Raw genomic sequence first — 23,170 nt, forward strand, 5'->3', positions numbered from 1 at the left:
CAGACACATCTCTACAACAACTGTTAAGAGGAGACTTTGTGCAGCAGGCCTTCATGGTAAAATAGCTGCTAGGAAACCACTGCTAAGGACAGGCAACAAGCAGAAGAGACTTGTTTGGGCTAAAAAACACAAGGAATGGACATTAGACCAGAGGAAATCTGTGCTTTGGTCTGATGAGTCCAAATTTGAGATCTTTGGTTCCAACCACCGTGTCTTTGTGCGACGCAGAAAAGGTGAACGGATGGACTCTACATGCCTGGTTCCCACCGTGAAGCATGGAGGAGGAGGTGTGATGGTGCGGGGGTGCTTTGCTGGTGACACTGTTGGGGATTTATTCAAAATTGAAGGCATACTGAACCAGCATTGCTACCACAGCATCTTTCAGCGGCATGCTATTCCATCCTGTTTGCGTTTAGTTGGACCAACATTAATTTTTCAACAGGACAATGACCCCAAACACACCTCCAGGCTGTGTAAGGGCTATTTGACCAAGAGGGAGAGTGATGGGGTGTTACGCCAGATGACCTGGCCTCCACAGTCACCAGATCTGAACCCAATCGAGATGGTTTTGGCTGAGCTGGACCGGAGAATAAAGGCAAAAGGGCCAACAAGTGCTAAGCATCTCTGGGAACTCCTTCAAGATTGTTGGAAGACCATTTCCGGTGACTACCTCTTGAAGCTCATCAAGAGAATGCCAAGAGTGTGCAAAGCAGTCATCAAAGCTAAAGGTGGCTACTTTGAAGAACCTAGAATATAAGACATATTTTCAGTTGTTTCACACTTTTTTGTTAAGTATATAATTCCACATGTGTTAATTCATAGTTTTGATGCCTTCTGTGTGAATGTACAATTTTCATAGTCATGAAAATACAGAATAATCTTTAAATGAGAAGGCGTGTCCAAACTTTTGGTCTGTACTGTATATATATATGCTCGTCGATAATGACTATTACAAGTGAGATCATTTCTAGCTTTTCCAATTACTTTTCTGACAGACGCACCAGATTGTAGAATGTCCTGACTATACAGAAAGTGGAAATAAGTATTAGTAGTGGGCTGACGCCAGATATACATATGGTTAGAAGACCTGTTCCACCAAACTCTTCAGATAACGTTCTCATGTTGATGAGTTACAACAACTCACATCTACAATATGCTTCTTACGCTTTCTGGTAATTTTGTAAAAACATGTTTCTGGAAGCAACATTGCAATAATTAGGAAAGTTCAGGTTAGATTTCCAAATTCTTTCTAAGAATTTCGACAGATAAGAACATTCACTTTCAGGAACACAATCTATAGCAGTGATCAAAGACCATAGGGACAATATATACAGATACAGCTCATCCAAAGGGACACACAACTACAGGACACTTTTGTGTCAAATCACATAGTAAGTTGGTCCCTAAAGGGACTAAAAACAGCCCTAAGCGTGAGAGAGTATGTCCAGGTTTTATTATACTGTCTCTTACAATACTGTGGCAGGGAGCAGATGAAGTCCTGATCTAGAGTAACCACTCTGCCTCCCTCCTGGTCTTCCATAGTCGTTGTCATCGTCAATGTAAGGCGCTAAAATTCCTAACTCATTTTAATAAAATCCCGTTTAAAATTACTGCAACCAATAAAACACTTTGATAGCAAGAACACTTCAGACAATAGCAGATTATTTTCAGGCATCATTAAATTTAAGATCTAAAGATCTCTGTTATTTCCAGTAGATATTTTTTTCCCTCTTCTCTTTCCTAAAAGTCCCAAAAGCAACAGTTAAAAATAAACTGGAGTCCAACACGCTGCCACCAGGCTCCAGACTGGCATCGATGATCCACACAGCATGGGCAAATGCCAACAAAAACAGCTTGCTTTGATGTTTTTATTCTCATTAGTGCATGGCAATGGATTGGGCCAAATGTCAAGTTGTTAATGTCCACAAGGCAACAAAAAACTGGGTAGGAGTCCATCTAATAGACAACACAAGCAGCCTAAAAAAGAAACAAGCTGACAGGGCTTTTATGGCTCAGCAAAATATACACCAATCAGCCATAACATAACCTGCCTAATATTGTGTCAGTTCCCCTCGTGCCACTAAATGTTGAGGCATAAACCCTACAATAACTCTGAAGGTGACCTGTGGTGGCACCAGATATCTGCAGCCTATTCATCTAGGTTGAGAGGTGAGGCCTCTAGGAACCAGACTTGTTGTTTCAGAAGATTCTGCACATGCTCAATCAAATTGGGATGAACATTGGGCATACATGACCCTGAGGTCAGTTTGTTGGGTTGTCTTCCCTAGGGCTATTTTTGGGTAGGCATTAACCATTGTATAGCAAAAAGTGTTCTGGATCAGACCCAGACACCTAACCATCAAAAAGTTGATCTTTGTCAAAGTCGCTCCGCTCCTTTTATCTGCTTCCAAGACATCAACTTCAAAAACTGAACATGTTTTGCCTGATACATCCCATCCCTTATAAAATACCATTTAATATCTAATTCATATTTACGTCTTACATTTAGCTTTAACTTTTAGAAGTCTATTACAAGACCTATAGATATTACAAGAAGGCATCAATGGAAGTCTAAGCACAGATATTTCTTTTTATAGAATGCTAATTTTTAATCTCATCAAAAATTAATATAAATGCTTCTTACGGCTGGCACAGCTTCACCAGGTCTTGGTCCGTGGTGCTGGGATGAAGACCTCTGATGTAGAGGTTGGTTTTACTCAACTGTTCTCCACCTCCACCACCTCCTCCTTCTCCACCGCCGCTGCTATTACTAGGGCTGGGGGGTGCCATATGCTGTGCTGACGAAACATAGGTCTGCTGGAAAACAAATACAAAGGAAAGTTTTAGATATTGGAAGACTTTGATCTGAAACACAAGTACATAACCCAGGAAACGTTCCAGCTACATTCAAAGGCTCATCTGAAATAATTTCTTGGAAACTTATGTCATACATTTATTTAGCGTAAATCCCATCAGCTATTCCGGTGGAACATGAATATTTCATGCGTCTTTAATGAAAACTTTTAATATCAACAGTTTCTAAACAACAGTTACAACATTATGTCCGACCAGTGCTAATCCCAACACTTAGCAATTGTTACAGAGTATCAGTCACAGAAGACAGTCTTCTCTCCATACGGTTGGTGTATTATGACTTGTAAAAGCCGTATAATCCAAACTCTTCAGATACAACATCAATATGGCAGGCTTGTTCGTGCTATGTGTGTACATATTGCCTGCATGCCGGAATCAGTGGGAGAACATTCTAAAAAGGCAAGATCTGACAGCCCCCCATACACATCAGACCTATGTCAGCCGAACCCACTGATAGGCAGGTTCGGCTGAGGGTACAATATTTATGGCAACCCATACAAATGAGTGCCGGGGGCAATATCGATTGTATAGTTTCCCTGATATACGCCATTGCCAGACATGTCTGGCCACAGCTCTCTAGCCAATTGAGCGCTCCTCTCCTATGTATGGGAGAACCGGCCGACATGGCTGCCGGATGAATGATTGGTTTAACCATTGTTCGGCTGACTGACATCTAACGGGAATGGCTTATACAGTGACCTGACAAAGATGGATGTAACATAGAACGTGCAAGGATCTGCTCATGCTCTTACATTTCTTCTAATGTCAATCCAACACAGATAATGAAACATCATATTTTTGTAGTAGACCAGTTGACATCATCATTTTTCATTTCTACTGTTCTATTCAATGGTAGAAGAAGAACAATGTAATTTAAGGTAATGCTAGCTCCCTGACATTCCTGATACCAGCAAAAAACCCCGACATATTATCATCCGTATACCATCAGTACATCAACCGTATGTCCATATTTACAATAATACAAGACCTAATACAGTGTCCTATGCTCAATGGATCAGCTAAAAACAGATTCTGTGTGGACCTTGTCCATACGGCATCTGGTTTTTTAGGTGCTCATTGGATGAGTCTGGTCTGGTAAATGGACCAGAGTACTGAATGATGTTTTTTTTTTTTTTACACGCGGACCATCGGTGTGCAAAAACCAAGAAGCTCATGTGAACTACCCCAATGTCTTGCATTCGTCTGTCTGCAGTTTGTATGCTCTCAGCTTTGTATACGGACAGCACACGGCTATGAAATATGCTCATCTGAGCAAGCCCTAAAGCCGGTTTCACACGTCTGTGAAACATGGACCTCCTGACCTAAGTTTACTGCTTCATGGGAACATACAAGGCAGTTAGCTCAGGACAGGAAGCCCTGAGGAGGGGCCAAGCCTAGCGTTTCGAGCATGGACTTTTTCTCGGACGTGTGAATCCGTGCTTAGCATATTATTTTGGTGAAATAGCTAAGAACTTGTAAACCAGAAGGAAACTTTGCACCAGAACTAAAACTACAAAACATGATCATAAGGCCTAGAGAAGATGTCCTGACAACAAGGGCAATGACCTCTGCCATATTTACCTATTCTGTAGACAGGAAAAAATCATTACTACCCTAAAGTCCAGGTAAATGACAATCAAGCAGTATGACATCAGACGTGTAGGGTTAGCTCTTCAAAGGACAAAAGAGCAGATCAGGGCATTCTCCAGTATAAAGACGCAAGGTCCAAAATCCAAGGAACCCACTTGGATAGAGAATGCACAGGAAAATAGCAGACAGCGTCCATCAGGTAATGAGGTTCAAAACATTTTTATTCTGCGACGTACCTAAGGTCTTTGTCATACTTGATAAAGACCGTGACATGTAAGATAAAGCGATTTACAGTCTACCGATAGATATGCATTTTTTTCCGGGTTACCCCAAGGACACACAAGACATTAGACTGTGAGCAGAGCTGCTCACAATGTACATGTCCAGCTATGTGTTGTGAAACATCTTCATCCAGAAATAGTAATTGTAATATCCATGGGAGCAGCAGAAGAACTACAGGGCGCATTATGATTGCTGCTCTGGAGTAGGGTGGTATAAACATAAAGCCTGGTACATCTAATAAGGGGGAAACAGAAAAGGCCTGGTTACATAGAGCAATTATCAGATATAATATTAATCTAATTATTAAAGAGGTTGACTCTACTTCAGTAATGGCTATAACTTCAAAGTGCTTGTAAAAACGAGCTACTTAGCAATTTACCTCTTATTAAAAATCATTTTTCTAACTCTTTTCATTTAACTCTATTGTGTACAGCTCATTGCTTAGGTTTCAGCCATCTTGGCTGTATCAGAGTTTCCTAGGCAGGGAGCGCATGCTAAAAATTTCGAGCACGCAAGTGTCGCTCTGAAGTTGTCCAGATCGCTGAATCTGACCCACATCGGGGCCCCTGCGCTTCTCTCACGCAGCAAATCTGCCTCCGTTAGCAGCAAAGGAGAGCACCCAGTTCGGACCAGCAGCGCAACCATACCACTGGTCTGACCTGTCAATCTGCAGGAGCGCACTGCTCCCCAGCCAGCAGGAAGCCGAGAGGCAGAGAAGCAGTGCGCTCTTAAACAAAGAAGACGAGACAAAGCCTTTAACATCTAATGCACAAAAGCTACCTTTCTAGAGGAGATTGTAAAAAAATTGCACTAAACATTGCTATCATTCTTCTTTGGTAATTTTGTATTCTAATAAGCAATTATTCTTACAAGTGATAATATTCATTTGGCGCTTGAAGATAATTGCTCAAAACGCCAAACCAAAATGACTGCATATTGACATGTGTAATTTTTAATTGATTATAAACTTTGCAGTTATCATTGCACACAGAGGATATAACATCAATAAGATATAATACGTTATGTGTGAGTCACACCCATGAGAAATCTACGCTAATGGCAAGTGATTGGCTCCAAAGTAACCTTCCAATTAGGCTGTGATGGCCATTATTGTGTCCCAACCTCTGGGACCCCCACCAATCCCAAGAACAAAGCACTGGTTTAGTGCTGCGTCCCTTTTCCCTGCCCAGATGAGCCCCCGACCACTCAATGTGCAAGGAATAAAGCAGCCAGGTGGGCCGCAGAGCCGCTGTGCCAGGTAATGCAATGATAAACCAGTGCTCGCTTCTTTATATTCTTAGGATCTGTGGGAGTTCACTAAAATACCCCTTTAAAATGCCACTGAAGCACTAATTACCTGATATTACAGGTATTTACATATTGCATATATAGTCTATAGAGAATCCCACACATTGACTAAATATCGAATATTTCAGAATTCAATGTAACATTGGCCATGGCTCAAACAGAACGCTTTGCCAACATAACCAATAACTTATATTTGGGCTGATCCATGTACCTATGGCAACAAAACAATTTAAGAAATCATGTTTATTGGATATGCTTAAAAAAAAAAGTGACTTGGCAGAATATCCCAGCGTCAAAAACGTAATCTGCCAAGAATTTCCTATGTAGTATAATGCAAATATTGTACATTAGCATTTGTCCGATCCCATAGGTTTCGCAAATGTGTACAATTTATTATCAATTATTAAATGTCACCCCAAAATCAGAAGTGACACGGTATAGGGATGGGATAGCGTTCACAAACTTTGTACAATGCTTGTTACACGATGTTACTTGTTATTAGACTTATTTCAGTGGTAATACTAAACAATTATTTTCATTATCATAGGCAATGGGCATTGCTGCCGCCTGAGTCGTTTCCTCTGTTTATAGGACTTGGGAGCTCTATTTGCACCATACACCATGTCCAAAATCACTTCCGAGACTCCATTCACACTGGAGTTGGCCCCTTCATCTGCAGGGCCCCAAGACTTTCATGCTAATTGGTGTCATGCAAGAACTGAACATCTTAATCGATGAAAAATAATGAAAATGTTAGAAAAATTGAGCAAAAATGTTGCTGCTTATATTATTTTTACACCAACTCCACCAAAGGGGCATGACGAAGCCTCTTAAAAAAAAGGTCATGAACATTTGTGCTGCTTTGGAGGCATAAATTACACCATAAATGTACTACTGCCCCTGAATGGAGTAAGATCTCTGGCAGAGGAGCACGACATTTGTAAGAATTCACCTCTTAACGAATAGGGTGCATCTTACTCCATCGGTGTTTTCATTAAGACTAGTGTACAATATGCCAGTCTTAAAGAGATTGTCCAGTCTAAAACGACAAGTCTGTAGTTATTCTATGTGACTGCAGACTTGTGAATCCTCACATCGTAAGCACAGCACACTGTGAGGATTCTCCGGAGTCAGCGCTGGGAATGGTGGTCACCACAAGTATGCAATATGCATAACCCCGGCCAGAATCTGACTAGACTGTTTCCGGCCTCACTTAATACACTTGCATTGAGAGAGGCCGCACCCATCTAGTCGGATTGTGGTCAGGAGGTTGAATACATGACCATCGCTCCCAGCGCTGACACCAGAGAATCCTCACAGTGCGCAGTGTGCACGATGTTTGGATTCACAAGTCTGCAGTCACATAGAATGACTGTAGACTTCTTGTTTTACACCAGAAAACCCCTTTAATCAATTGGCCCTTAGTCCCTACTCAACTTAACTTAAAGAGACCACAGTGTTGACCCAGTGTAGCCAAGCGGGAGCACTGCTGCTTCTTTCTGCCGATTGTGAGGATCCTGGTGGTGGGTTCTCCACCGATCACACATTTATGGTGTAGTATACATAATGGTGTACAAGAAAAAGACTGCACATTACATGGCTTGGCAAATGAAAGCGAGAAGAACTAGCGGACTTACATACTACTGCCATCAAGTAAAAAATAATATTGATATTATGGGGGTCACTGTTTGATAAATACACTTGGCTTTGTGTCTTGCCGTGTGCTGTATTTCTAATGTTGCCTCTGTAACGCCGTAAAATCAGAATTCATTACGTCAGAAACTGCAAGGATCAGCTGTTTCTGTAGCTGCAGTGTCGGTGTCCCTTGTCCTAACCAAGGGCAAGTCTACAGCAACAGATATAAAGCACTGCACACCGTACATTGTCAGATCTGCTGCATACATATGTGTACTGTGCACATTGGTACAAGCGGATAATATAGGAAATCCTCCAGCGCCCTTGTTGGCGGATAAGTCATCTCTATATATTCTGCTGTGTCTCCCAATATACAGGATATAATGGTCATAAAAACAACAAAACTTTGCCCATGATTGAGGGTAAAGTCCCTGAACCTCCCACATGAAAAATACTGCAAAACAACTGGAGTATATGCGGCACAAGTTTAGTATTTAGTAAGCAGATATTTCTACTGGAAAAGAGTGTTGTCAGGAAAAACGCTGCATAACATACACTAATTTTTCCAAGTTTTTGGAAAATGAATGGGTGAAAAACGCTGCAAAAACTCTGATTTGAAAAAAACACTTTGAAGGTTCAAATCTGCAAGGAAAAAATAAGCAGCATGTGCAAGAGATTTCAGAAATGTAATTTCCTTTGCTGGTCCTGTGAAACACTGTGTTTTTTTCTGCGGCAAAAATGTGTGAAAAAAAATACTGCAAAAAATGCAAAGTGTGAACAAGCCCTAAAGGGATTTTATCAAGCTATTTCTTCAGCTGCACTCCACAAGACTGATAGTTCAGACCAGCGGCATGGTTCCGAAATGAGAGTTCTCCCTGGTCACTTGCAGAGGTAACTTTGCCTCTGCAGTATGGGAGAAGCAAAGGTGGGCTGAGGCAGGTCACATCCAGTGATCCAGCCCACTCCAGAACAGAACAAGTAGGCTATAAAGTAAGGAGGAGCCTTTAAGCGCTGTGCGCTTCTTACCAAGGTAAGAGGCCACTCTGGGACCGCAAGGTGGACGATCACCTAGGTAACGAGCCGTACACTATGAAATTCAAAATCCCTAATTCTTGAGAACAGAGAGGATTTTTAATAAGAGGTAAATTGCAAAGTTTTTTTTTTTTACAAGCAATTTAGAATTTTACTCATTTGAAAACTTATATAAGCAGATGGGTGGGGTTACCCTGTGTTTAGTCACTAGTTTGCTACAGGTTAGGGCACAAGTGCCATATTTCAGTGGTTGGCACTGCTGCCTTCCTTTATGAATACAAATAAACATAAACTTAGATGTGTGCCAGGAATAGTAAATGAGCTTCATGGCTGGCATTATATGAGAACTCCAATTGGCATCATGACATTATATTGTCAATGGATTACAGCTACCTCTATTACTGCACTGAGACTGACAGGCTTATCATACATTCCCGCTGATACCGGTAGATGTGCACTATGAACGGTATTATTGTATATGCGCCACACATACTACTAATATAACAGTATATCCCAGAAGTTACTTCTATAAAAGTGAACTATGAATGGAGCGATTACCTAAGAACCATGCCAGCTCATGCATGGACTACAGCTGGCATTACGTTATGGATACTATTCTACATGCCCCCTTGCTCAGAGCCTGGCTCCGTTATTGGAGTCATGTCAACGCTGCGCCATTTCAGAGAAAACATTTTTTAAGCCTTTAAGGACCCAGAAATTTTTTAGTTTTTCCCTCCTTCCTTTTCATTCTTCGTCGACATAGCTGCACCAGGGCTTGTTTGTTTGATGGCATGAGTTGTCTTTTCACATCATTCATTTTACAATAAAATGTACTATAAAAAAAATTCCAAGTTGGGTGAAATGGTGAGGAAAAACATCATTTCGCTAATGTTTTTTGAATTTTGTTTTTAGGGCACTCGTGTAGTAAAAATGATCTGGCAAATTGATATGTCATGTCATGTCATTATGACAACACTGATCCAAATTTATACGTTTTTTTAATATCTTTAGTGGTTAAAAAAAAAATCTGAACCTTGAAAAAAAAAAGATTTTGTTTGTGTCACCATTTTTTTGAGACTTGTAACTATTTTTCATTTTTCGGTCCATGGAGCTTGATGAGGGCTTGTTTTTTTATGTGCTGAGCTGATGTTTTTATTGATACCATACAGTATTTTTTTTAAGGAAAAAGTGTGCTGACCCCAAAAATGGCTATTCTATTCTTTCAATATTTTTTCTTTTAGACACTTAATGTATGGATTAAATAATTAAAAGTAATATTTCAATAGATTGGACTATTTTAGACACAGCAATACCAAATATGGTTTTGGTTTTTTTTTCATTATTTTTTATTTTTTTGAATGGGAAAAAGGGAATAATTTATACTTTTATACTTCTTTTTATATATATTTTTAAAACATGTATTTTTTTAATTGTACTTATAGTACAGTATTGCAGTTTATAGTGCAACTGCAATATTCCTATGAAGCCCAGCACCTTGCTCAGCTTCACAGGAGGACTAAAGGTGCATTCACACGGAAAGATTATTGTGACACAGTAATCTTGTAGTGTAATCAGGCTGCTGATCACCTGATGAATGAACACTCGCTCGTCAGGTGAAATGATTTTTACGCTGGCTAGAAAATCATCATTCTCGTCCACACATGACTCACGTGCACTGCCTGTGTAAACAGACTATTAAATGACCGGGGATCAGAAAATATTTACTGATCGACAGTCACTTAGTGCCCCCGGTTGATCCATGTAATCAGACAGTAAGATGGAAGTCATGAGAGCCTTCAGCAGGCCTTGGCGATTTATCAGCTCCCCACAATCATGTCATGGGGGGGCAGATAGGAGCCGAGGGCACCGGCAAATGCTCCGATCAGTAATTGACAGTGGCATCTATAGGGTTAACAGGGATTGTAGCTGGCTGTGGACGCTGCCATCAGAGACAGATGGCAGCCATGTAACAGCCGGCATTTGTAGTGTATGAAGCAGGCTCAGCTCCTGAGCCCACTCCATACAGCACAAAATGTAGATCACAGGCCTTTAAGGGGTTAAAATAGCTTCTCAAAGCTCCGCTCCAATATGACAACCTATACACACACGGCTTTTAAAAGTATGTTTTCTCTGAAACGCCTCAGCGCATTAGGATGAGACATACAAAGCTGCAAAAACGGAGGCGGTGTCTGAAACAAACTGCTCGAGGTTCTGGCAGCATGAATCATCTGGCAGGTTCCCTTTAATTTCCTAGCGGTATTCTGTGCTTTGGACCAGTTATACTTAATTGTTTTTCATATGTACACTTCATATAATTATGTTTTATGACATTAAGATCAATATTTGCTGTGATCGCTGTCACTTTTCTATTTCCTCCTGGACAGCTGTTTGCATGTACCAGTCCTAGCAGGCAAAACCCCAATGTTGTCTTTCTGAATTTACAATCTATAAATGCAGACAAACGGCCGTGTTATGGTGAAGTCAGCAGTGATGTCCTATATTCACATGAAACTTTTCTGCCAATGGTCGTCATTTTCATCCTATATATAACAGAATCAGAAGATCGACTGTGTCTTTTGTAAACGTCCCCTCCTTTTTAAAGAGAACCTGTCACCAGCAAAAATGCTATAAACCTACAGATATGGGGTTGATCTGCAGGTTAATAGCGTTACTAACCTGCCCGGCGCCTGCACTTAGACCAAAGCTGCAGAGAGAATATGAACTTTATTCCCCCCGACAGTGTTCCGGTTTCAGTCATGGAGGCGGGGATGGCGCGTGTTTCAGTCACTGCTGAGTATACAGAGCAGCAGCTGTAACCGCACCCCTCCCCCCGGTCCTGACAGACAGCTGACACCCCACTGCAGAGCCAGCATCAGTCAGTGCCAGGGACGCAGTTACAGCAGCCACTCCCCATACACAGAGTGGCGACTGAACCAGCGCTTGCGCCGCCTCCATGACTGGAAAGCTGCCAGGGGAGAAAAAAGTTAATTTTCTCCCTGCATCGTTCTGGTAAGTGCAGGCGCCGGGCAGGTTATTAACACTATTAACCTGCAGATTAACCCCATATCTGCAGGATAATAATGTTTTTTTTTTCTGGTGACAGGTTCCCCTTAACAATCGTTCCTCTAATGTAGTATATGTATGTTAATTTTTTTAAACTTTTGTAACTTTATTTATCCAAAAGGAAATTAATAATAAAGAGGGAGAGATGGATGTCATAGATGGCTTTTACATTTACCCAAACTTTTTATAAAATTGTAAAAAATGTTACCAAAAAGGTGAAAAAAGTATGTTACATTTAATGAACCGGAGGTTACAGTCCAGGAAAATAAAAGCCATTAAAGGGAATCCATCACCAGGTTTTTGCTATGTTATCTGTGAGCAGCATAATGTAGGGGCAGAGACCCTGATTCCAGGGATGTGTCACATTACATGCTTGCTGTCATTTTGATACAATCACTGTTTTATCTGCTGCAGATCTCCAAGTTCTCTGAATGCTGAACTGTGTATAAACCCACCCACACCACTGATTGGCAGCTTTCTGTGTACACTATGCATAGGCAGAAAGCTGCCAATCAGTGGTGAGTGTGAGGTTATACAGAACTCATTAATATGAAGCACTATCTGGAAACAGGTTTCCTAGTCCTCTCATGAGTATCTACTGATAATAAAACTTTTAGCAAAACCAGGGCTCTGGAGTCGGAGTCAGTACCCATTTTGGTGGAGTCAGAGTCGGTATAAAATGGACCAACTCCAACTCCTAAAATATATAATAAATTGGATACAGTAATTCAATGCAGTTTGTGGGGAATATTTTTTCATAAGAATTTGGGAAAGTTATGAAATGTCCTATAAATGTCTGACCTATTCCTGATCTAAGGGTCTAGACTTTTAGCTGAGATGAATCTGTGCTGCAGTAAATCACTTAAACATCAGCCATGTATGAGGGAGTCGGAGTCGGTGTCCTGGAAATTGAGGAGTCTGAGTCGGAGGTTTGGCTTACCGATTCCACAGCCCTGAGCAAAACTACAGCAAGCAGCCCAGTGACACATCGCTGGAATCAGGGTCTATGTCTCTACATTATGGTGCTCTCAGATTAGTTGGCAAATACCTGATGATGATTCCCTTTAAGTTACAAACTTGTTAGCAGAATAGTATCCATAATAAACTTTCCTTTTCTTCTATCATGGAAATATGCAGTAACTTAAAACTGAAAGCCACGGCCAACCTTACATTACGGTGTGACCCAAAGCGATCCCGACTGCTGACACTTGGCATGTTGACTAATACAAGGAAACGACAACTATGTATTCAGGTGTGTGCAGTATTTGTCATTCAAGATTAAGAAAGAAAAGAGTAACAGGTTTCACATTCATTGTTCTAGAACTGGTTGCAATGTGTAAAGGCCCAGAAAGGAATGCACAAAGGAATCGTGATCCAGTGACGCCATGATCCAAATAGTTACCATATAAATGGAGATCACAACATCCTTGCTGACCGGGCGGTGCTCCTTAAAGGAGCTGGTTGTAACATATTTAGGATCTTGTGATCCCGACTATATACTGCATATCTCTACACCAGAAAAATCTGATTCCGGACAGTAAATTGACTAAAAATCTAAAAACCGACAATAATAAAAGGGGGTTCATGATCCTGGTGTTACAGGCAAAAGAACAGACTCCTAGTGATCTCTCGAATAACAACGTAACCTACGACCCTCAAGCGGCTTCTACTTTATTATTGCAGAATCCGGCTTGTGTAGGCTGATATTACCCGTAGAGAAAACGGGTCCTTTCCCTTTAAAGCCACATAGCAACCTGCCTTATGGTACGTATATCCTCGGATCTCCACTTCCTTAAATGTAATTGTCCACAATTCCTTAATTCAGATACCAGTAATTAAAATAGCCATCAATAGTTTTACCTCCCAGACGGAAATAATGTATTTCTGATGAGAAAGAAGCCTGGGAGACGTTCAGAAGAACGGACAAGGAGCCGATATAACAGTTTGTTTTCTTCACAACATAACAGTAATGGAGACTTAGTGCCACGCCATTCCCACCGCTAAGTCACTTCCCCGAACTCTATAAACCCCCCTACTAGGAGTTCAGCATCACAAGTTACCAAAGGTATCCTAGGTCCAGACTTACCACAATAAAAAGGCCATTTCTTGCTCCCCCTGTGTATCCCCCCCCCCCCTTTTTTTTTTTTTTTAATCCACCATATGTTGCTGGAGATATGGGCCTTTTAATGTAGTGATCAGCACTGCCCCATAGTATAACATTGGAGCGCGTGGTATTCGATGCAACATCCGAGTTATACACTGGCTACTCGCCAGTGTGAGTGAGCCCTTAGAATATAGTGGCAATGCTCATGCTCGTCCGCCACGGCACTGCTCATGCTCGACTGCCGCTGCAATGCTCATGCTTGACCACCGCTCCATTCATTCCTTGCAGGGTTGGCGAATGCTGCACTCGGCTTTTCCTGGCCGCCCCATGGTGAATGAATGGAGCAGAAGACGGACGTCCGACCTTCTGATCTATTTTGTAAATGGGATAAAAATTTCCTGATCTACCGAATAGTTCAGATCCCCGCGGTCGGACCACCACCGACCAGCAAGTTATCACTTTTCCTGTAGAAAGTTAGTAACTTGCTTTCACCAGACTACCCCTGTAAAATTAACAAATCCTTAGTAGCAAAGATATAGCCACAATGCTCTGTTCACACATGGCGTTTTTGAAGTGTTTTTTTTCCGCAGGAAAAACCTGTGTGCTTTGTCTACAGTACCTGTTTAATAAAATTAGTTTTAGTCTCCAAAAAGCAGCAAAAAACCGCTGCAAAAACATTTGCTGCGGTTTTTGCATCGTTTTTCCCCCTTTTTTGTTGCTTTCTGTGGGTGAAAAAATGACACAAGAATGCTGAAAGAATTGACATATTGCAGATTTCAAAAAACGCTGCAGTTCTCAAATTCAGTCAGGAAAAAAAGCTGCGTGTGAACGAGATCCGGAAATCTCATAGCATTTGCTGGTACTGTAAAAAACAGCTCCTTTCCTGCAGAAAAAAATGCTGTGAAAAAACCTGAGCTGCCAAAGTCTCAGCCGAACCCCAGGTCTCCATGCCTGAGGGGGTCCCCAAATGCTCCACTACTACATGAAAGCCACCAGTATTATAAACAGCACATGGTAGATGGGGGCAAATACAGAAATGGAAAAAGGAACCGGACGCAGCGGCCATTTCTGAGAGGTCCAGATAAAAGTCAGGTCTAAAGTCATAGATGTGACAATAAAACGTTCCCTGTAATGAATGCGGCTCACGGTGAATTATCCGTCACGACTCATTAGATAAATGCCCCTATTACAGGATTACAATCAAGGACAAAGAACTTTATAAGACGTCTGACAAACGGGGAGAACACTTCAAGAATCGCCAAGATCCAACAGACGAAGACGCGTCTTGTTAGAGGTGATAGATTCTTTCAGATTGCATCTATATATATTGATGAGAAATACAGAATACATGCTGGATAGATAGAGATAGATAGATATTAAATATAGATATACAGCTATATGGATGGATAGATAGATAGATAGATAGATAGATAGATAGATATTAAATATAGATATACAGCTATATGGATAGATAGATAGATAGATAGATAGATAGATAGATAGATAGATATTAAATATAGATATACAGCTATATGGATAGATAGATATCAAGATAAATAGATAGATAGATACATTTAGGTAGGGAGATAGATATATGGATAGAGATAGATACATTTAGATATATAGATAGATAATAGATAGATACATGTAGATAGAGTGATAGATATATAGATAATAGATAGATCTACACATATTAGAGAGAGACAAACAGAATAGACAGGGTGATGTACAGGAGATGCCCGGCTGGTCACAATGCCTGTCTGGTGCCCATTGTAACTATGCCAGTGCAGAGCCTGGTGAGTGGCTGCTGGGTCTGTGTGTGATCACGCAGGCAATGAATGGGTTACACGCTCGCCCTCCCACCACTCCCCCGTGCCATCATTGCCCACTATAGCCCACACTAGCCCACTTGCTCCCAGGCGCCTACCAGTTTGCCGGAGGGAATCCTCATGGGGACACTGGAGAAGATCATGGCGCAGTGAGATGCCGCGGCCGGTGTGGAGCGCAGTCCTCCGGTGCCAGTCCTGCCAGCAGCGCCCGCACTGTGGCTCCGTGCTGCCCACACGTCACTGGCCTCGTAGTAAAAGGTCAGGCCGCGCGTCGCTATTGGGTCGGCGGGGAGGCAGGGACACAATGTTCCTGGAACTTTCATTAACAAAAAAGAGAAGGGCCGGGCCGGGCTGAGTCCTGCCCACAGCGCGGGGAGGCGGGGTGCTGTGCCAGGAGCGGGGGCACTGTGCTGGGGGTGCGGGCACTGGAGGGCACAGTAGTAATGGGAGGAGCCCGCACCTCCTACACGTGGGCCGCGCTCGGAGGCGCATTGTTCCCGGCAAGATTCCTTGCATACCTGAAGGGTTAATCAGCAGATCAGGAGCTGAGCCAGGACACAGTCCACAGCCCCTGCCAGGAGCACCATGCCCCATCCCCTCAACCCCTGCCAGGAGCACCATGCCCCACCCCCTCAACCCCTGCCAGGAGCACCATGCCCCATCCCCTCAGCCTCCTGCCAGGAGCACCATGCCCCATCCCCTCAGCCCCTGCAAGGAGCACCATGCCCCATCCCCACAGACCCTGCTTGGACCGCCATCCCCTCAGCCCCTGCCAGGAGCACCATGCCCTGTCCCCTCAGCCTCCTGCCAGGAGCACCATGCCCCATCCCCTCAGCCCCTGCAAGGAGCACCATGCCCCATCCCCACAGACCCTGCTTGGACCGCCATCCCCTCAGCCCCTGCCAGGAGCACCATGCCCTGTCCCCTCAGCCTCCTGCCAGGAGCACCATGCCCCATCCCCTCAGCCCCTGCAAGGAGCACCATGCCCCATCCCCACAGACCCTGCTTGGACCGCCATCCCCTCAGCCCCTGCCAGGAGCACCATGCCCCATCCCCTCAGCCTCCTGCCAGGAGCACCATGCCCCATCCCCTCAGCCCCTGCCAGGAGCACCATGTCCCATCCCTGAGCACCATGCCCCATCTCCACAGCCCCTGCCAGGAGCACCATGCCCCATCCCCTCAGCCCCTGCCAGGAGCACCATGCCCCATCCCCTCAGCCCCTGCCAGGATCACCATGCCCCATCCCCTCAGCCTCCTGCCAGGAGCACCGTGCCCCATCCCCTCAGCCTCCTGACAGGAGCACCATGCCCCATCCCCTCAGCCTCCTGACAGGAGCACCATGCCCTATCCCCTCAGCCCCTGCCAGGAGCACCATGCCCCATCCCCTCAGCCCCTGCCAGGAGCACCATGCCCCATCCCCTCAGCCCCTGCCAGGATCACCATGCCCCATCTCCACAGCCCCTGCCAGGAGCACCATGCCCCAGCCCCTGCCAGGAGCACCATGCCCCATCCCCTCAGCCCCTGCCAGAGCACCATGCCCCATCCCCTGCCAGGAACACCATGCCCCATCCCCTCAGCCCCTGCCAGGAGCACCATGCCCCATCCCCTCAGCCCCTGCCAGAGCACCATGCCCCATCCCCTCAGCCCCTGCCAGGAACACCATGCCCCATCCCCTCAGCCCCTGCCAGGAGCACCATGCCCCATCCCCTCAGCCTCCTGCCAGGAGCACCATTCCTCATCCCCTCAGCCTCCTGCCAGGAGCACCATGCCCCATTCCCTCAGCCGCCACAATGGGCAGCAGTATGGGGAGTGGTCTGACTCTGGGGCCCCAGGGCCCTCACCATGTAACACTAAGGCTCCTCACAGCTCACACTGGGAACCTGTAATGAGAAGCATGTGGTGTGAATAGTGTGCTACTAGTGGCCATGGCTGCGGCTTCTCCGTGCCATGCGGTGCCTCTCGTAGTGATATGACGCTAGTGATACCCTATGGAGATTTCTATAACTCCATGTGAAGCCATTTACACAGAAGTTTTTATCATACTTTCCCAAGATACCCAGGCGGCTCCTGGAAAAACCCAGAGACCTCCCGGAAGAGTTGGCAAGTCTCCCGGGTGCTGCACAAAGTTTCCGCAAGACATCGCTTCCCTGGGATTTTCGCTTTTTTTCTATGACACCGAACCCCGGCATCCAGTCACATATTCTGGGGGCAGGAAAGGGACGTGGGTGGGGACATGGCCCGAAAGAGAGTATGTTCTGTGAAGAAGGGGCTTCTTTATAAAAAAAAAATTGTCATCTGCGCCGTCACCCTGATTCTTATAAGCAATTTAGAAAAGTTGACAAGTATGGCACATTTTTGGTAAAAAAAAAAAGAAATAGTGTGCTGCCATATAAAAAAAACCCATGCTCTCACTGTACTATAATTTGCCAAGATGTATTGGTGTAACCTAAGTATCAGTCCCGAGGGAGGAGGACAGACCTGATACTGGTGTATCTGTGGCATCCCAGGGGTCCGGTTGCCACAGTGGCATTGCCTCCCTCACAAGAGGTGATGCCATGCCTGGAAGCAAGCAGGGGTCCCCTAGTCAGGTATACTAACATGCAACACTTTCCTGGCTCCAGACCAGCAAGGGGAGCACCTCCCCTTAGCAACTGGGATCTGGGGGCGGGGTTAGTTAGACTTAGTGTGAGGAGTTGAAGTGAGGACGTCGACGAGAGAGGAGCTGGGGAGTGGAGCTGCGTGGCAGTTCACTCCAGAAGGAACCAACACAGAGGAACCCGGACACGGGAGTCCGAGGCTGTGGGGCACTGAAGGCCCAGCAGCAGAGACCGGAGGTAAGGAGACTGCAGGTCTCCTGGCCCCAGGAGACGCCCGGAGGCTCAGCAGCACCGCAGGGCCCAGCACCGCCACGTGGGAGCGACGCATCAGCAAGGCCCGGGCTGCCTGCCATACGTGTGAGCACAAAGACGTTGCACTCAGGGACGAGGGCTACCGCACAGCTACAAGCATCAGGGCCAAAGAGATTAGTGGAAAGGGAAGGCCTCCAACTTCACCTGGTGAGGTGGATTCCTTACTTGCTTCCAGGCTGCCCGGACTTCCTTTTCTAGCCAGTACCCTAGTACCCGTTTGCCTAATCACTGCCAGTAAAGATAAGAGGAAACCGCCATTAAGTTGTGGACTGATTATTGCTGCGCCATCAAACCCTGCACTACAACGCCCAGCATCACCTATAACATCTACACTGCCCTGGAGCCAAGCTCTACCTGTGGAGAACCACACCAGCTTTGCTGCACTAACATCAGCTCCAGAGGACCTGCTCCGCAGCGGCAGCTCCCTTTAGCCGCATACCACAGGTGGCGTCACGATCTTTGTACATAAAAACTATAAAATCCCCTTTTTTCTGACCGCCCTGGGTCACGGACCGGGTCACCGCCACTGTGACATCTCCCCTAGCAACGACCGGCCCGGCACCGAGTACCCCACTGCCCAAGGGGGCGCGTCATATCCACCACGCCTGTGAGAACATTCACATTGTGCTTTACATTAAGGGGGTATTCTGAAGTTCAGAAGTTATCCCCTGTCTATGGGATTGAAGATAAATTCCCAATCGCTGGGGTTGGATGGAACCCCCACTCCCTGATGGGACCCCCACTCGCTGATACCAAGGTTCTGAAGAGCCCCGTGTAAATGGAGTGGTGGTCAATCATTCACGCTGTTCAATTCATTCTTAATGGGAGTGCTGAAGGCCAGCTGAACGCGGCACTTGGCTATCTCTGGTGGTCCCAGTAAGAATTAATCAAGCCACAGTGCATATCATTGACCACTGCTCCATTCACACAGGGCTCTTCAGAGCCAAGGTTCTCGGGATCAGTGAAGGTTCTCGGGATCAGTGAATGTTCTCAGGATCAATGAAGGTTTTCAGGATCAGTGAGGGTTCTAGCGTTAAGACCTCTAGCGATCAGGAAGTTATCCAATGGATAGGGAATCACTTGGGAATATCCTTTTAGTCACTACCCTGGGGTTTTCAACTAAATCTACGGGGCCACTCTTTATAAGTAGGCAGATGGAGTCATTTTATGCTCCATCTGGAAACAGTAGTAAACTATGCTTTTGTGTCTGCCTAAAAAAGTCGAGCAGCACTGTAATAAAGGCCGGATGGAGTACAAAATGTCTCCACCGAGGGTTTTGTCCCGTTATTTGGGGACTTAGATGGAAACCCAGATGCAGTGTGAGAACACTGGATAAATATTAACCTAGACTTCAGATCGGACAGGTTTTCAGCCTCTGGATGTAAACAAGAACATTCCCATTCACTGAAAGAACGTATCAGAGTCTTAATCTAAGCCATAGTCTTTCCAATATTCCATTCAATTCATAAAGTAAAAAACACAGAAGAGTTTTGTTTTTCTTTTAGAAGGTCAGACAACCCCTTTAACCTTAACATGTATTTGTGATCCAGCACAAATAGCACAGTGGCTAGACTACAGTGTATACGGCACACCCAGCTGTGCTTGCTGAACTGTGGTGCCAACAGGTGCCCATGACAGCGTGACAAGGTACAGTCTTCTGTGGGATCCTGCCCTTTCTCTTGGCACTTCCCTTTGGTGTATTGTCATAAAGTGCACACCTATCACACAGTGCCAAATTATCAACACCACACTATGGAGTCCAAATATCACTTCCTTACAACTACCTAAATAAAGTTCTTATTAGTGCCACTAGCCTTATATACAGCCCCCGTTTCAGCGGGTAATACATGAAACCATTAGTGCCCAAACGTATTAATGTTTTGTGACTAAATTAATATGAATTGCCTCATTGTTATTTCAGTTATTTTAACGGGGTCATCCACCCTTAGGCTACAAGTCTGCAGTCACTCTATGTGACTGCAGACTTGTGAATCTTCACATCGCTAGCACTGCATGCTGGGAGGATTTTCTGCTGCCGGAGCCCGGAGAGGGCAGTCATGTTACCCCAAGTATGCGATTTGCATACTTCCGGCCACATTCCAACTAGACTGTGTCCAGCCTCTTTCAATACATTTGCATTGAGCGCGGCCAGACTCAGTCTAGTCGACATGTGACCGCATGTATGCAAATCACATACTTGCGGTCACATGCCCGATGCTGGCACCAGAGAATCTTCACAGCATGCAGTGACTGCAAACTTGTAGCTTAAGATCGGACAACCCCTTTAAGCCTTCGCAAAAGAGTAGGAACAGTTATGGAAGCTAAAAGGTGTGTATATATGGGATTCAGCTGCATATACATCCTATAGGTTTGGAATGAGATTCCCACCAGGCTCGTCATAAAGATGTGATTTTGGGTGTCCTTATTAAGCCATGTAGAGTGTCACAATGTCTTGTATTTATAAATGAAATTTGTTGCATCCCTATGGCAGATTTCAGGGAAAAGATGGCTGAACTGAGCGTGCATGGGTTGGGAGAAATGAATGTATATGGCCACTTTCTGGCAAGCAATACACGTTAGACAGCTAAATATTTGTATAAGTAGCACAAACTAAGATTACTATAAGATAAAAGTGGACATAAGCACATACAATAAAGAACAAAGGTCCAATTTCAATTGTCCCTCTGTGGAGCAGGTCACACTATGGAGCAAAAAGCACGCAAACAAATCCTCCGTCAAATACAAGACCGCTTCAGAAAAATGCTAATAACCACAAATTTCAGACTGAGCACAGTCTGAATGGGGCAAACTCACAAATCCAAAAAGAGCCATATACAGCTCCAAATAAAAAAGAAAGCATTCACTGGGGTAGACATTGGCGTTTCTAAGCACTCGTTTGTCAGACACTGCCTCCTCCCAACAAACATGCATGGTTTTTTCATTGTAGAGAGTTAAATAAACCTTTGGACGCTGCTTATATCCTGGGGGAACGAAGGCTCATGTATGTTACATCCAGTATGCCCAAGGCTTCTATCCCCTATTTCAGTCATTGCGGACTTTTAGATTGTTGGCTGATCTTAACCACATCTGCACTTTACCATCTATATTGTAGTGTTCATCAATAGACATCCTGAAAGGACGAACAATGGCTGCACTCATCATTACTTTACAGGCCAATTCATACAACTGATTTTATCCTATAATATTAATAAATTCTATTTACATGATCCTTCTTCTGTAAGGACACATGTAGAGTCGGATGTCTCAGAAATAAAAATACAGCACGTATCATGGATGCCAATTTGTAGCCAAGACGTATCCATAGAAATCAGTGGAAACCCAAAGTAATCATGTCCATAATATGAATTACAAAAATATCTGCTTTGGATTTGTTTTGAACTCTATCATTGGGTTGGGACAATTTTGGCAATAGTATCCAATACATAATATCTAATACAGATCCAATATGGACCACATATGTGTATAATGAGAACTTGCTTACAGAGCTCCCTGCGGATGAAAATATCTGGTTTTCTGGATGCAATATCAACGTTTTTGTTACAATCCTCTAAATTCAACATGTCATATGTTGCCAGTTCATGCACCTTATAGAAATATTTTCATTCATGTGTGCACATCACTGTTCAATATTTAGGATCACTGGCCATCTGATTGCTGGGTCCATCCGATGATTCGAAGAACAGATGCTTCAGATTTCCTGGGTGAACTGAGCAGTAGTGTTCATGCGACCACCAATCCATTCACGTACATGGGACTATGGAACAGTAGTGCACATATGTATCCACAGTGAATGAAGCAGCCCCACATTCTCCTAATCTAATCAAGAGGGGTGCAAGTAATAAATATAATGAGTGTTAAATGTATTTAGTGGGGAAACCCTATTAAAGGAGCACTAATCTAGATTTAGTTCTCCTTTAACATATCAATCTACTAAACATTTTTTAAATTTTCTATTTTTAAGATTAAAGAGGTTGTCCACTACTTTTTCATTGATTACCTTAGGATAGGTCATCAGTGTCTGATTGGCCGGGGTCCGACACCCCCGCAGATCAGCTGATATCTGTGGCGGCCGGAAATACTCACTTGTGGAGCTGCCGTCTTCAGACAGTGGCCGAGGCAGGGTACTGCACGTCTGCCTCCTATGCAATTCAGTCTTATTGGTTGTTAAACGCCTATAAGATTGGGCAGAATATAAAGTACTGACCACATCAAGAAATATATTATAGTTTAACCCACTTTCCCAATAATAAAGAGGCAGAGAAATCTATCCATTCTTAGAAATCTCACAGTCGGCAGCCCAATAGGGCATGCTAAGATTAGTATTCGGACAGCACCTATAATATTGCCAAAAGATGCCCAAATAACATTGCCACGCAGTTTCCTAAATAACACTGCCCAATCAAACTATTTGGGTTACAGGCATCAAGGTCCCTGGCAGTTTCCTTTCAGTGATAAGTCAGTCTGGGCGGCTGCACAGGTTGGGTGCCCCCACAGCAGGCCCAGGGTGGGATCACCCACAAGGT

General features: G+C 44.2%; 1 protein-coding gene across 4 annotated transcripts in view; it reads right to left on the reverse strand.

The window, feature by feature from the left end:
- The window catches only part of RBMS2 (RNA binding motif single stranded interacting protein 2), a 124,176-nt gene that overhangs the window by 48,332 nt on the left and 52,674 nt on the right, over positions 1–23,170 (reverse strand). For 3 of the 4 annotated variants that reach the window (XM_073663617.1, XM_073663611.1, XM_073663625.1), the window contains exon 2: positions 2,645–2,817. In XM_073663617.1, the coding sequence (XP_073519718.1) occupies positions 2,645–2,817 (173 nt within the window). Of the gene's footprint in view, positions 1–2,644; positions 2,818–15,815; positions 16,058–23,170 lie in introns of those variants that run through there. The other variant, XM_073663602.1, reaches the window with a different exon arrangement.

This window comes from Phyllobates terribilis, unplaced genomic scaffold (genome assembly GCF_046119375.1).
Source record: "Phyllobates terribilis strain yellow unplaced genomic scaffold, ASM4611937v1 Scaffold_2__4_contigs__length_985480577, whole genome shotgun sequence".
Taxonomy (NCBI): Eukaryota; Metazoa; Chordata; class Amphibia; order Anura; family Dendrobatidae; genus Phyllobates; species Phyllobates terribilis.